Genomic DNA, 15,473 nt, shown 5'->3' on the forward strand with positions numbered 1-15,473 from the left:
AGTATTTTATAGGTTTTTTTTTTTTTTTTTTTTGAGACAGAGTCTTGCTCTGTCTCCCAGGTTGGAGTGCAATGGCATGATCTCGGCTCACTACAACCTCTGTGTCCCAGGTTCAAGTGATTCTCCTGCTTCGGCCTCCCAAGCAGCTACTTCAGGCACTTGCCACCACACCCAGCTAATTTTTATATTTTTAGTAGACATGGGGTTTCAACATATTGGCCAGGCTGGTCTTGAACTCCTGACTTTGTGATCTGCCCACTTTACAGGCCTGAGCCACTGAGCCCAGCCATATAGTTTATTTGTTTTTTGTTTTTTTGTAGCGACTTCCTACCTCTGTGGATAAATTTGTTTGTTTATTTATTTATTTTTAGAGACAACGTTTCACTGTGTCACCTTGGCTGGGTGCAATGGAACATTCATAGCTCACTGCAGCCTCTAACTCCTGGGCTCAAGAAATCCTCCTGCTCCAACATCCTGAGTAGCTGCAGTTACAGGCAAGCACCACCACACGTGGCTAATTAAAAAAGATTTTTTTGTAAAGATGGGGGTATCGCTGTGTTGCCCAGGCTGGACCTCTATCTGTCCTTAGTGACTAAGGTCACCATGCTGATGTTTACACATCCCTATATGGGGTGTAGTTAGCACTACAATCAAGCTAATTAATGTATTCACCAACTCACATAGTTACTATTGTCTTTTCATTATTTATTTGTTAATTCCTGGGTGAAGCAATCCTCCTGCCTCAGCCTCCCCAGTAGTAGGGACTAAGAGAATGTGCCATGATACCTGGCTTGGTTTTTGTTTTTTTGACGTGTGTTTGTGTCTGTGTGTGTGTGTGTGTGTATTCATGCGTGTGTGGCGAAATACTTAGGATCTATCATTTTTGGTATTTTCTACTTTTGAGACAGAACCTCACTCTGTCACCCAGGCTGGAGTGCAATGGCACAATCTCGGGTCACTGCAACCTCTACCTCCTGGTTCAAGCAATTCTTGTGCCTGAGGCTCCTAAGTAGCTGGGATTAAAGGCAAATGTCACCACACCCAACTAATTTTCATATTTTTAGTTGAGATGGGGTTTCACTATGTTGGCCAGGCTGGTCTCAAACTTCTGACCTTGGATAATCTGCCCACCTGGGCTTCCCAAAGTGTTGGGATTACAGGTGTGAGCCACCACGCCCGGCCCGGAAATCAGGATTTAAAACTTTTTTTGCCAGGTATGGTGGCTCACACCTGTAATCCCGGCACTTTGGGAGGCCAAGGTAGGCAAATCACCCGAGACTGAGAGTTTAAGACCAGCCTGGTCAGCATGGTGAAACCCCGTTTCTACTAAAAATACAAAAATTAGCCAGGCGTGGTGGTAGGTGCCTGTTCCAGCTACTTGGGAGGCTGAGGCAGGAGAATTGCTTGAACCTGGGAGGCGGAGGTTGCAGTGAGCTGAGATTGTGCCATTGCACTCCGGTCTGGGCAACAAGAGTGAAACTCCATCTCAAAAAATAAAATAAAATAAATAAAAATAAAACTTTCTCCCAGTTGGTTCTAACGTGCCTTGAAGTGTGAGAACCACCGGTGTATGTTACAAAAAGAAATTCTAGCATCCCACTTCATTTAGTATGATCTCATTGCCCTCAAATTTTAACAGGCATGTAATTCCCCCTCAGGTCTTGTTAAAATGCAGGGTCTGATTCAGCAGGTCTGAGGTGAAACCAAGCTCCTGAGTTCCTGGCAGGCTCCCAAGTGAGGCAGATGCTGCTGGGCCACAGACCACCAAGTGGGGAGGGGGACTCCCCTTGGTTCCAGGTTTTCACCAACTGAGCAACGTTACAGTCTCTTACTGTTCAAATCAGCATCTTGAGTCCAGCGTCCGAAAGTGCATGTGAAATCATCAGTTTTCCTGTTTCTCACGTGGAATTCTATACTAGGGGTTTGATTTCTGCCACATCCACTCCCAGCCAACGCCCTAACCCATTTTCACGTGGCAGCCATTTTGACCATGAAAGGGCACAGATCTAATCCTGCTGCTACAGTCTTTACATTTCTTCAGTGGACTCCCATTCTTTAAGTGAGAGGACCAACTGCTTTATGTGGCCTATACTATTCAACTAAGTGACCGCTGGTGACCTACGTGACTGTCAGTCTCTGTTACTCTCTGTACTTCAGGAACACCCCCGTGTTCACTGCCCGATTGGGGCGCCTTCCTGCATGATGTTTAGTTTTGCTGAATAGGGGATGTCTACGGCCACTGTCGATGCTTTTCTGTGTTGCTGGAAATGTACTAGCTTAGGACTCCTGGCTTTTATTCACCTTCTCACTCATTCTTTTGCTGGGGAAGAATGATTGGAGAGTTACAAAGAAGAAACTCATTGAGAAGCTGTATCAGTCCGGGTCCAATTAGGAGAAAGAAACGCACAACGATTAGCACAAACAGCATTTAATGTAAAGCAGGGGCTGGCACACAACGGCCTGTTACCTGGCTTGAGGTAGGGTGCACCTACCCCATTGGCACACAACAGCCTGTTACCTGGCTTGAGGTAGGGTGCACCTACCCCATTGGCACACAACGGCCTGTTACCTGGCTTGAGGTAGGGTGCACCTACCCCATTGGCACACAACGGCCTGTTACCTGGCTTGAGGAAAGGTGCACCTACCCCATTGGCACACAACAGCCTGTTACCTGGCTTGAGGTAGGGTGCACCTACCCCATCCTGGCTTAAGCAGGTGAGAGGCTGGAAAAATGCAAACGTGGGGGCCACCCTGCAGAAACAGGATTACACCCACCCCAAACTGGGTTTGAACGTTAAGACGGATGGCCTCCATGTACGTGCATTCACACACATGCTCCAAGAGCGTATGCGGTTTATTACATAATCCGATTTCTGAATTGAGCAGACTGGGCTTTCCCAAGCCGGTCTGAATGTGGCTTGAGAGGGTAGAGAAAGGAGGTTGATTTAGGGTTTTATGGTGCTTAGGGGGTGGGGCCACAGCCAGGGCGACAGCACAGAGTTTGAACTCTGGCACTAGAAGAGGGAGCACCCAGGCTTATCAGTTTGTCCAGCTGCGAGGTGATAAGAAACAAATATCAAAAAGCGGCCAGACTTTTAATTATGCCAAGGCAGGAGCATGTCAAGAGCGGAGGCATGAACCTCACTGGGGGGTCCGGTTGAGGCCTCTGGTTGTTCCAGGGCTGGATCACGGTCACCAGGGAAGTAGGAGACAGCCCCCTGGGGTGCAGGGGCCAAGGCTGGTGGCCGGGGTATGGAGAGGGCTGTGGTGAGGCAGTCACAGGCAGGAGCTGGGGCCGCAAACACGCCAGGGGGCCCCATTCTTGCGGGACTGACAGGCCATAATAGGAGCAAGAAGAAAGCCAAGATGGCGGCACAGTGGAGCCTCTTCCTCCTGGGATAGCCCTCGTGCCCCCTCTCGTGGCTGAGCGTAGAACTGCGCTTGCTGCAAAGGAAGGGCAACAGCTCCATCATTGCCGAGCGGGGGCACTGAACTGGTGGACTTAAAGCTGGGAGGCAATAGACTGGTAACCGACACAGAAGCCCTGTTCCTTCCCCCTGTAGAGGGTCTGCCCGAGGCAAGTGAGTCCTGTTCTGCTCAGCATTTTTGCGAGGGGGCCTGACCCAACACTGTCTGCGGCCTGTGAGTGACAGGGTGTCTTTCTACTCCTGGGGTTCCGTATGAAGCAGTCCATGGTGCCTTCATCTCTAGCCTTTAGTCTGTCCAAGCAATGAAGGTGAGAGGGAACTGCATAGCCATCCTCATAATCACATTCAGTCATGGGGCTGCCCTTCCAAGCTGGCAGAAAAAGACCCTGGGCCAAGCTCCATGAGCAGGTGCAGTGACTCACACTTGTAATCCAGCCCTTTGGGAGGCTGAGGCAGGAGGATTGCTTAAGCCCAGGAGTTGAAGACCAGCCTGGGCAACATAGTGAGTCCCCATCTCTATAAATAATTTAAAAATTAGCTGGATGTGGTGGCGCACACCTGTAGTCCCAGCTACTCGGGAGGCTGAGGCAGGAGAATCCCTTGAGCCTGTCTTCCCAGCTCCTTTTTCTGGGAAGCCAGAAAGCTAGAAACAATTCCAGACATGTTTACCCGCCCAGCCTCCAAGACCCCAGGGGTCATGCCAGGGGAGCCGATCTCTTCCCTCTTCTTCCCATGTCGGTGCTACCACCTCCTTGCCCACCTCATGTCCCATGAGTAAGGTCAGTGTCTAAAAAGCCACCATGTGGGCCAGGTTGGTGGGTGCAGATTTGGCTCCAGCTTGGGTAGGTCAAGCAATGCTGGGTTGTTGCTTCTCTGTCAAAAAGTGCACCTTCTAAATTCACTTCAAAGTCATTTCCAGCACTGGGTTTATGGGGTTACAGTGGGTGTCTTGTTTTTATCGTCATTCAGGGCATCAGGTAAATCAGGCTCTTGGCTCAGAGCACGTAGGCAGCTGAGGAGCAGCGGTGCGAAGGCCCCCCAGTGCCAGGTGCGCCCTGAGCCATGAGGGGCAGTCCCTGGAGTGGTGCGTGCAGCCGGCTATAGCAGGAGGGACCCCCCTCCAGGGTGGGCAGGAGCCAGCAGTGGAGTCTGCCTTCTGTAGACTGGGAAGGGAGGTGCATGATCCTGACATGAAAATGAACTCACTGATGTCCACGAGAGGACAGGAATTGGAGTGACCGGGCAATCAGAAAACCGACCTGCCAGATTTAGCCACATGCTAGATCACCTGGGGAGTTTTATAAGCTCAACACAGGGGCCACATCCTACACCAGTCATGTCATTATCTCTAGGCTGGAGCCCAGGCATTACTTTAAAAAAAAAAAGTATTAAAAACTCCTCAAGTCACTGGAACATGTAGCCAAATTAGAAAATGAAGGTCTAAAGAAACACTGGATGTCATTAATGGATCACAGAGCACCGTGATTGAAATTAAATGGGCAGGTGGTATCATCGAAACGTTTTCTAGGTCTGGTGAAGAGGGCTGGACGTGATCACCGAAACAGAGAACCACCATCCACCCCTACGTCCACTTCTTGAAGGAAAGTGAAGTCGATGTACGTTCTGTAGTGGATTCCAGGCACCTGCCTCAAAGAATTCTGCTTCAAAAGGGACCTGGGTGAGGCAGCATAGGTAGCCAGGGAAGTGACCACATGCTTGGGATTTTGCACGCGTGGTGACTGCACAGTCAACACGATAAGCCTCAGCATTCACACTGCAACTGAGTTCATTCAAGCAAAGCCATCTCCAGTAGGGAACTTCTCCTGTGGAGAGCACGCACACTTTGATCTTACTCATCCACACACTGACACTTCGCTTTTTATGACAGCAAAAGACACGCCAGTAGGTGGAGATTTAAGATGCTGAAGAGACGTGCACAGCTACTGCCGACACTCCCATAAACGGCGTCTCCCTGGAGCGGGTCTCTGCCGTCTCATCCTTAGGAGCAGCCCGCCCCGAATCCTCTCTCTCAGGGTGTCCTGTCTATTCTGCACTTAACCTCCAAAATATTAGATTTCTGTGCCATCAATCACTCTATGCTGCATCTCTTTTGCTGTGTGTCTCGATTAAATTCCTTTAAATGAAGAAGACAAGAACTGACGCGTCACAACAGCCAACTTAATAAACGAATCCAACCTATTCGGGGAGTGACCTTTCCAGACCTCTGCGAATTGCCGGCCTCTGCCTGTGAGCTCAACCAGCCACCCATAAAATGCCCCCCAAGAAGAGCAGCGTCAGCATGGCCCAACATGCAGATTCTCAGGTGATTCCAAGCAAGTAAAATCTGAGAAAGTGTCACCAAGAGGAGCCTAGGGAGCCGTGACAGCTGAAGGCAATGTGGCGTCCTGGATGGGGAGGGGGGAGGAGGGGGGCACTGAGTAAACACGGAGGTCTCAGTAAGGTAGGGCCTCAGTTCACGGCAGTATTTTCATCAGTTTATCCCTTGCGGCAAATGTACAATACTAATGAACCACGTTAACACTGGGGCCAAGGGCGTGCGACATTAGGGAGCTCAACGGACTTTAGAAAGTTATTCTAAAACGAATTCTATTTTTAAATGCACATGCTCAGGCCCCAGCCCCGATCTACTAAATCGGAAGCTCTGAGTTCGGGGCCCGCCCATCTATGGATTAACAAAGCCTTCAGGAGATGGTAATAGCACTAAGACCAGCTAGTCACCAGAGACTCCGAATGCCTCTGTAGTTCAAGAGTCAAATCGGGAATTTAGGGGTTGCCAAATTTTAGGCCAAAAAATCCACCATTGGGGCAGGGAGGTAAATAGGCAGAGCAGAGAGGATTCGGGGCAGTGAAGATACCCCCATGACACTCCAGGGATGGATACTCATCATTAGGCCTTTGTCCAAACCCACAGGATGTGCGACACCGAGAGCGAACCCTAATGGACACCACGGAGTCTGGGTGGTGAGGCTGTGTCCAGGCGGGCTCGCTGACGGAACAAGCGCCCCACTCTGCTGGGGATGCTGGTGGGGAGGGCCTCTAGGGGAACTCTGTGCTGTCCACTGAATTTCCCTGTGAACCTGCAACAGCTCTGAAAAATAAATGTCTAAAGCCAGGCACGGTGGCTTATACCGTATCAGCCTGGGCAACGCAGCCAGATCTCATCACTACTAAAAATTATTGCAAAAACTTCTAGTATTATAATTATAATAAAATCTAATACAAACAATACAGGCTGGAGTGGCTCATGCCTGTCACGCCAGCACTTAAGGAGGCTGAGGCAAGCGGATCACTTGTGCTTAGGAGCTCAAGACCAGCCTGGGCAACACGAAGAAACCCAACCTCTACAAAATCCACAAAAATTAGCCAACTTGGTGGCGTGGTCCTGTAGTCCCAGCAGCTCAGTAGGCCTAGAAGGGAGGATTGCTGGAGCCTGGAAGGTGGCGGCTGCAGTGAGCGGTGATGGTGCCAGTGAAGAAAGAAAAGAAAGAAAGAGAGAGAAGAAAGAAAGAGAACGAAAGAAAGAGAAAGAAAGACTCTCCAGGATAACCAATTAAAGCTGAGTTTCAGTTAAATAATAATTTAGAACATGCTGATACTAAAAAAATTTGTTCATCTCGGGCCGGGCACGGTGGCTCAAGCCTGTAATCCCAGCACTTTGGGAGGCCGAGGCGGGTGGATCACGAGGTCAAGAGATCGAGACCATCCCGGTCAGCATGGTGAAACCCCGTCTCTACTAATACAAAAAAAAATTAGCTGGGCATGGTGGCGCGTGCCTGTAATCCCAGCTACTCGGGAGGCTGAGGCAGGAGAATTGCCTGAACCCAGGAGGCGGAGGTTGCGGTGAGCCGAGACCGCGCCATTGCACTCCAGCCTGGGTAACAACAGCGAAACTCCATCTCAAAAAAAAAAAATTGTTCATCTCAAACTCAGATTTCCCCAGGCATCGTGTATTTAATCTTTCCACCCTCCTTGGACCATTGTACTTTACAGCAAAATAGTGGGTAACAGCATGTCAATCAGGAGACTCAGTTTTTCGTGATACAAATACTGAAAACTAATAAGACAATCATTTATTGAAAGACCAGCAATACAAACCAAAACAACCCTGTAAGAAAACAACAGACATAATGAAACAGAAAACAAAACTCGCTGGGGAGGATACGTATTTACTCAAACATCCTGGGAATTCATATCTGGGGCACCCCCCGTGTGTCAGGCACCCCTGCCCCTGTCACATGTCATCTGACAACACTGGAGAAAATCATCATTCACTTCTTCTTGGTGCAGAAGACATAGACCTGATTATGGGATCACTGAGAAGTGGTTTCTGGATGTGTCTTCTGGTGGCGTCTTAACAATTTCAGCCGGCTGAAGGCTCTCGGACACTTGGAGCATGTATAGGGTTTCTCTCCAGAGTGGACGCGCTGGTGCTCCTTCAGGCTCCCTCTGTAGGTGAAAACTTTCTTGCAGACTTTACATTCGTAGGGCTTCTCCCCTGTGTGGCTTCTCTGGTGACACTTCAAGTAGGACTTCTGGGTGAACCGCTTCTGGCAGACGTCACACGTGTAGGGCCTCTCACCAGTGTGGGTTCGCTGGTGAAACTGGAGGCTAATGAGCTGCATGAAGCGCTTGCCACAGAGATTACACTGAAAGAGTCTCTCTCCTGTGTGTGATCTCTTGTGGATGACTAGCTTGGAATTGCATGTAAAGCTTTTACTGCACACGTCACATGCAAAGGGCGGCAGTGCCACGGCTTCTTGGCCATCGGGGTGACTGCCTGCATCCGCAGGGCCTGGGGAATGAACTGGATTCATCCCAGCTGGTCCCGGGGATGCTCTGTTGCCTACAGGTGTGGCTCCTCCTTGAGGTTCTTCTTGGGAGATAGAGGTGGCATCTGGTTTGCTTCTTTTGGGACCTCTCGGATTCAGAGAGTCTCTGTCCTCGCTGTGAGTCGAAGCTTCTGTCTCCACCCCACAGGCAGAAGCTGTGTCAGCATCCACCTTCTCCACAGAGGCTCTTTTCTGGGGATCCTTCCCATCCTTTGCCCTCACCAGATCTGCTGTAAAAAGGGATCCACATAAAACAGTGAATAAAGTGCATTCCAATTCACCAAACTCATTGCAAGCAAACGCTGAAGCTGGCTGAGAACTTCCCCTCCACCTCAAGCCTAAGACATGGGACCGTAGGTCTCTGGAGAGTGGGGGATGGAGAAGCTTTGGCAGCTGAGCCCCAACCCCCCCAGGAGATGACAATGCTGGCCCAGCCCCCCACCCCAGAAGAGAGGGGCTAATCCCTGTGGATCCAAGTCTCCATACTCACTGGGACCCTGTGGAAGCTGAGGCTCTGGGGATGCGAGTCCTGGGTTCTCTGTGCTGTTTTCCTTCAGATCCTTCTCCAGGTTCTGCTTGGGTCTCAGAACCTTTGGGTCACCTTTCATGACAACACTCTTTTGTAGTGGGAAGTCCTCTCCCTGACATGAAAAATCAAGAGCAATAACTGCTGGGTCTAAACTGTGGAAGCACAAACATCTCCGTCCCTTTCTGATTGGATGCACCAACTTTCCTAATGACACAGGTGTGGAAACACGTGCAGACTTCCTCTGGGCCACCCCATCACCCCAAGTCACCATCACCACCTCATTTCTGAGTCTGTCCCTAATCCGTACCCTCCACATTCTAAATCAGCTCCTGTGCCTGGTGGTTTTCAACTCTTTGGTTCTCTGAGCCTATTTCTCCCAGTCATGCCACCATCTCCCTGCCCCTGACTCTGGAAGGACCTAGGTCAGGGTCCCTCACCCGTGGCACCACTGGCACAGGGGCTGCATCACCCTCCTGGTGGGGACGCTCCTGTGCAGTGCGGAGACCCCACCTCCACCCTTTAGATGCTGTGAACACCCCACCACCCCCTACAATGACACACAAAAACATCTCCACACATGGCAACTGGGTCCTGAAAGCCAAAACCACCCCAGTTGAGAAACACTCCTCAAATTAAAAAATAGACAATTTGTAGAAAATGGGTTCCTGGCTGAATGGTTTCATGAAATGTCTTTGAGGAAACTGGCCTTGGGAAGGGACCTTCAGTTGATTCATCTGTGCCAACTGCCTCCCTCACTTCACTGACACCGTTTCTTACCCCCACCCTAAATGCTAAAAGTTTTCATGGAAAAGTAGACGAGGCTTCACTCTCTGTGATGGCTTAGGAATGTCTGGGGATGTACCATGTCCATGGAGAATGGCTCTCATTTTGTCCTGTGTCAAATCTCTCAATCAGTCCAACGGCCACATGATTTCCTCCTGTTCCTTCTCCCACCTCTGCCCAGACACCAGGGCCTCACACTCACCTGCCCCCTGGACAGTGCGGGGACCCTGGGCAGGGTCTGCAGCTCTCGGCTGGCCTGGCCTTCCGCCGGGTGCATGTCGTTCACAGAGGAGGCCTGCTGGCTGGACACGTCTCTCAGATCATCCCTGACACTGGCGGGGGCTTCGGCCATCTCAGCATCTGAGTTCAGCATAAGATATTCCTTGCCAAACAAGTTGACCACAGACTGTAGAGAAAGAAGACAATCAGACTCACTGTGAGAACCTGAAAGTAGCTCTCACATTCCCTGGGTCCTACCATCATGCTCACACTTTGCTGTAATTAATGTTCAAATCTGCATCCCCGATGCAGAGTCAGCTCTGTGGACACAGCAGTCCTGTCTGAATTTCTTCCTCTCTAGACTCCAGCACCTGCCTGCACCTGGAATATTCTAGATAAGTAAATAAATATGGGTCCTTTTGATGAAAGGGACTGTAAGCCAAAAAGAAGAGAAGGAGAAATATTCTGGGTGAATCCAGCTCAATTTGCCGACGGCAGCTCACCTTGTGTTGGAACTTAGGGGCTCCTGTGGGGACCTGGAGAGAGATGCCTGGATCTCTGATGCCAACCACTTCCCTGCCTCAGGTGGGGACTTCTGGACCCCCTTCAGTTCACTCTAATGCCTCCTTCCCTACGTTCCATCAGGCGTAATATTTTGCCAATGTCTTTCTTTCATGTTGGCCTCATACAGGTGTGGGCGCCTGTATCCCCTCTGCCTGTCCATCTCCTAGACCAGGGATGTGCCATCTCAGCACAGCTGATATTTGACGCTAGATGAGTATTTGTCATGGTGGGTTGTCCTCAGCATTGGAGAATGTCTAGCTTGTGACAACCAAAAAAGGTCCCCAGACACTGCCATGTGTCCCTGCTGGGCAAACTCTCCTCTACTTGGAAGCCCTGACCTAGAGCAGCCCCTCGTGTCCTCTCGAGTCCAGCTGCACCTTGCAGCCCCCAGCCCAGCTCCCCTTCCCTGCAGCAACCACGAGGGTCCTACTCACCCATTTCTTGGGCCTTCTGTTATTCCGTAGCAGGTCCTCCAGCTCTTTGCAGCTCCGCACACCGTTCATCATGACTAAGACCTGGAGCTCCTGGGGCATGGAGATCATGAACTGCTCCATCACCAGCATGTCCAGGATCTGCTCTTTGGTGTGGAGGTCGGGCCTCAGCCACAGATGGCACAGCTCAGTGAGTTTCCTCAGAGCCTGGATGGGGTCCGACTGCTCCGGGCAGCTGAACATCCTGAAGTTCATGTGCCACGTCTCAGGGTTCCCGTAGTCATTTCTAAGTTGAGTTCCTGGGGATGGCACAGACTGTGGCAGCTGTAACCCAGGGCTATTTCGGGGTTCTCCCTGACGCCACGGGAGTCTGCAATTTGCAGCCATATCTAGTGGAGAATTTTTCAATCAGTCTCTGAGCACGCTCTTTCAGTAACTAGCATCGAATTGAGACCTGTCTACACAGGCCGCCCCTGGTTTTTCTCGGTAGTGGATTCGCTGTTTGTTCAGAAGTCTGCCGAAGGAAAGCATAGACCCAATTAATTTAAGTTTCTACTCCACCCACCCCGCCCTTCCAAATCCCTCATCCCAGTCCTGGATCCCTCTTCCCCTCTAGCATCGGACTCAGCACCGTGGAAATCAATCCACCCCGTTATCCTTCCAGTGTCTATACCGGACTGCATGTCCTGCAGTAAATCTGAATCCTCCCCTGGATTCTGACCTCTAGGGGATTATTGTGCAGAGCAGGAACTGGTTTCCTTTCAATGGGAACAACATTGTCCTTGACTGTAAATCAAATCAAATATGCTTGTGAAGCTCCTAAAATCTGATGCAATGATAATGTCAGTTCTGGCTGGGCCCAGTGGCTGTAATCCCAGCACTTTGGGAAACTGAGGCAGGTGGATCATGAGGTTAGGAGTTCAAGACCAGCCTGTTCAAGATAGTGAAACCCAGTCTCTACTAAAAATACAAAAAACTAGCTGGGTGGGTGGCAGGTGCCTGTAATCCCAGCTGCTCAGGAGACTGAGGGAGAGAGGTTGCTTGAACCCGGGAGGTGGAGGTTGCAGTGAGTTGAGCAATGCACTGGACTCCAGCATGGGTGACAGAGCAAGACTCTGTCTCAATAAATAAATAAACTCTTTATGTTTTCCCATTAAGAGACGATCCAAGGCAAACCCTTCCTCATAATTATGCAAAAAGGTAGAGAAAAAATATGAATAGTTACAACCTGTGATTGTCCCCAACACATTTTTCTTGTTAACCCCAGGATATGTATTTGCTGCAGGGAAGTGGCGGCACTGTAAAATCCTAGGAGAATTAAGCTCCTGCACAGACATCCTGTTACTTTGGTAAAATACACATTCATAACATTCATCACTTTTACTAAGAACATGCACAACATTGTACAACCATCATCCTTTCTAATTCCGGAATTATCTCCTTACCCCAAACCGGAATCCTATCCCCATCAGTAATCACTCCCTCCTCACCCACCGCAGCCCCTGGCAATCAATCTGCTTTCTGCCTCTGAGAGTTTCTCAATTCCATATCTCATTCCATAAAAAGGATTAAAGTCTTATGTAATTTTCAGGAAGTGGGATCACACCATAGAAAGCTTTTTTCTTTTTGAGAAAGGGTCTTGCTCTGTCACCCAGGCTGGAGGGAAATTCGCAGCCATGGTCGCCTCAGCCTCAGCCTCCTGGGCTCGAGGGATTCTCCCACCTCAGCCTCCCGAGTAGCTGGGACTACAAATGCATCACCATGCCTGGCTAATTTTTATAGGTTATTTTTGTAATAAAGACGGAATTTCCTTATATTGCTCAGGTTGGTCTCAAACTCTGGGCTCAAGTGATTCAATTGTTTGGCCTCCCAAAGTGCTGGGATGACAGGTGTGATTGCATTGCAGCCACCAAGAGTTTAATTATTTTATTTATCTATGTTTTTTGAGATGGAGTTTCGCTCTGTTGCCCAGGCTGGAGTGCAGTGGTGCAATCTCGGCTCACCTGTTTTGGGGTTCATGCGGCTCTCCTTCAGCTCCCAAGTAGCTGGGATTACAGACATGCGCTGCTATGCCCAGCTAATTTTGGTATTTTTAGTAGAGATGGGGTTTCACTATGTTGGCCAGGCTGGTCTCAGACTACTAACCTCAAGTAATCCCCATGCCTCAGTCTCCCAAAGTGCTGGGATGACAGGTGTGAGCCACCTTCCTGGCCATTAAAACTTTTTTTTAAATAAAAGAAATAACAAAAATAACATTAAGGCTGGGTGTGGTGGCTCACGACTGTCATCCCAGCACTTTGGGAGGCTGAGGCATGGGGATTACTTGAGGTTAGTAGTCTGAGACCAGCCTGGCCAACATGGTGAAACCCTGTCTCTACTAAAAATACAAAAATTAGCCTGGCATGGTGGTGCATGCCTGTAGCCCCAGCTACTGGGGAGGCTGAGGCAGAAGAATCACTTGAACCCGGGAGACGGAGGTTGCAGTGAGCTCAGACCATTAAATAGGTCTACTGTACAGCATGTATCGTATTGGAAATTGCTGCTGGCTTGAACCCAGGAGGCAGACGCTACAGTGAGCCGAGATTGTGCCACTACACTCCAGCCTGGGCAACAGAGCAAGACTCGGTCTCAAAAAACAAACAAAAAAACCATTACATAGGTCTACTATACAGCACGGTGGCTGTAGTTCACAGCAATGTATTGTATACTTGGAAATTGGAAGTGTTCTCATGACCAAAAACTAGTAAGACCATACCGTGAAATATGCACCGTGATGTAGAGCCTGTGAGAGTTTGCTCAATTTAGCCATTGCACAAGGCACACCTATAACACATGATGCTGTGCACCATGCACATACACCATTAAACACAGGTATTTCTCAATTCGAAAGTAAATTAGGCCTGGAGTGGTGGCTCACCCGTCACCTCAGCACTCCCGGAGGTGAAGGCAGCAGAATTGCGTGAGCCCAGCAGTGAACCGTGACTGTGCCTCTGTGCTCCAGCCTGGGAGACACATCCAGAGGCCTTCTCGTTTTGTTTATTTATTTTTTATTAAGTAAATCAATACTTGTGATTCTCCTGCCTCGGCCTCCCGAGTAGCTGGGATTACAGGCGCCTGCCACTACACCCAGCTAATTTTTGTACTTTCAGTAGAGATGGGGTTTCACCATGTTGGCCAGGCTGGTCACGAACTCCTCACCCTGTGCCTTGTGATCCACCCACCTCGGCCTCCCAAAGTGCTGGGATTATAGGCGTGAGCCACCGTGCCTGGCCGTAAAACAATGTATTTTTTAAAAGCATACAGATATAAGGGAGAAAAGGCAGCCTGAAATTCTGGGAATTGAAGAGGTTTTCCTGCCGGGTTCCCTAAGTGCCCCTGTTCAGGAGGTGGAGATGGAGACTGAAGCGGGGCTGATTGCTTGAGTCGAGGAGTTCGAGACCAGCCTGGGCAAAGCAGTGAGACCACGTCTCTACAATAAATAAAAAACGCAGTTCCTGCAGCCCCAGCTAGCGGGAGGCCGAGGCCAGCCCATGGCTTGAGCCTGGGAGTTCCAGACCAGCCTGGGCAATGAGCGAGAGCCCATCTCCAAAAAACAAAACAAAAACCTAACCATGATGAGAAAGTTAATATTACTTTCTTTTTTTTTTTTTTCTTGAGAGGGAGTCTCCCTCTGTCGTCCAGGCTGGAGTGCAGCAGCGAGCTCAGCTCACTGCAACCTCCGCTTCCCGGGTTCAAGCGCTCCTCCTGCCTCCGCCTCCCGCAGTGCTAGGATTACAGGCGCGCACCACCACGATTGGCTAATTTTTTTGTATTTTTAGTAGAGACACGGTTTCGCCATGTTAGCCGGGATAGTCTCGAACTCCTGACCTCGTGATCCGCCCGCCTCGGCCTCCAACAGCGCTGGGATTACACGCGTGAGCCACCGCGCCCGGCAGGCCGAGAGAGTAAGTATTACTCCTATTTCACAGAAGCGTTACATACCGAGTCAGAGTTCATAACGCGGTGCAAAGGAGACCCGCTGCCTTCACAAGGTCTCCGAGCAGATGCATGAGAAAATAAGCCCAAATCTTTCCGATCCCAACCCCACCCCGCACGCCAACGCCTAAGCCCCATAGACGTCCCCACTGGACACTCACCTCCTTCCCGGCTTCCGCCTCCGACCTCCTCGGTGTGGGACGCGCTCTCCAGCCGGCCGGGAGCCGAACTGCTCTATTTATAGAGAACCAGAGGGACTCCACGCCCCTTTTCTGGTTCCCTGTCCCGCCCTATGATTGGTTTAGGGCCTTAGAATCTATTTTAGGTGATTGGCGATTGGTTTAGGGCCTTAGAATCCATTTTAGGTGATTGATTGCATTTCCCAATGAAACCCCACCTACAGGAAATTAAAGTATTAAACATGCCTACTGAGCAAATAACATTTGTTGTCTCGCTCTACTGAGTTATTTGTCGTATTTCTGAATATTTGGAGGCCTCAGAAAATACAGATCCACAAGTTTTAACCACTTTGGGTCTCCTCATGCCACAGACAGTAATATCCTAACAAGTAAAGGACGTGTTAAGAGCCGGTTGACTTAGCTGATAAAAACGAAATGATTAAAAAAAAAAAGAAAGAAAAAAATCAAAATAGAGTTGGTTGATTAATATCAAACCAGTGATTTAATCTCATCCG

At 49.7% G+C, this 15,473-nt stretch overlaps 1 protein-coding gene across 1 annotated transcript; it reads right to left on the reverse strand.

The window, feature by feature from the left end:
* Positions 1-7,502: 7,502 nt before the first annotated feature.
* LOC135270924 (zinc finger and SCAN domain-containing protein 5A-like) lies at positions 7,503-12,823 on the reverse strand. The gene is made up of 5 exons (XM_064367337.1): positions 12,808-12,823; positions 10,808-11,103; positions 9,793-9,996; positions 8,769-8,919; positions 7,503-8,508 (listed from the first exon to the last, which is right to left on the reverse strand). Exons 1-5 carry the CDS (start codon positions 12,821-12,823, stop codon positions 7,760-7,762), a joined length of 1,416 nt encoding a protein of 471 aa, XP_064223407.1. The 3' UTR covers positions 7,503-7,759.
* Between the last annotated feature and the right edge of the window lie 2,650 nt (positions 12,824-15,473).

The sequence above is a fragment of the Aotus nancymaae genome, unplaced genomic scaffold (genome assembly GCF_030222135.1).
Source record: "Aotus nancymaae isolate 86718 unplaced genomic scaffold, 86718_ANA_hifiasm-v0.15.2.pri h1tg000069l, whole genome shotgun sequence".
NCBI classification, from domain to species: Eukaryota; Metazoa; Chordata; class Mammalia; order Primates; family Aotidae; genus Aotus; species Aotus nancymaae.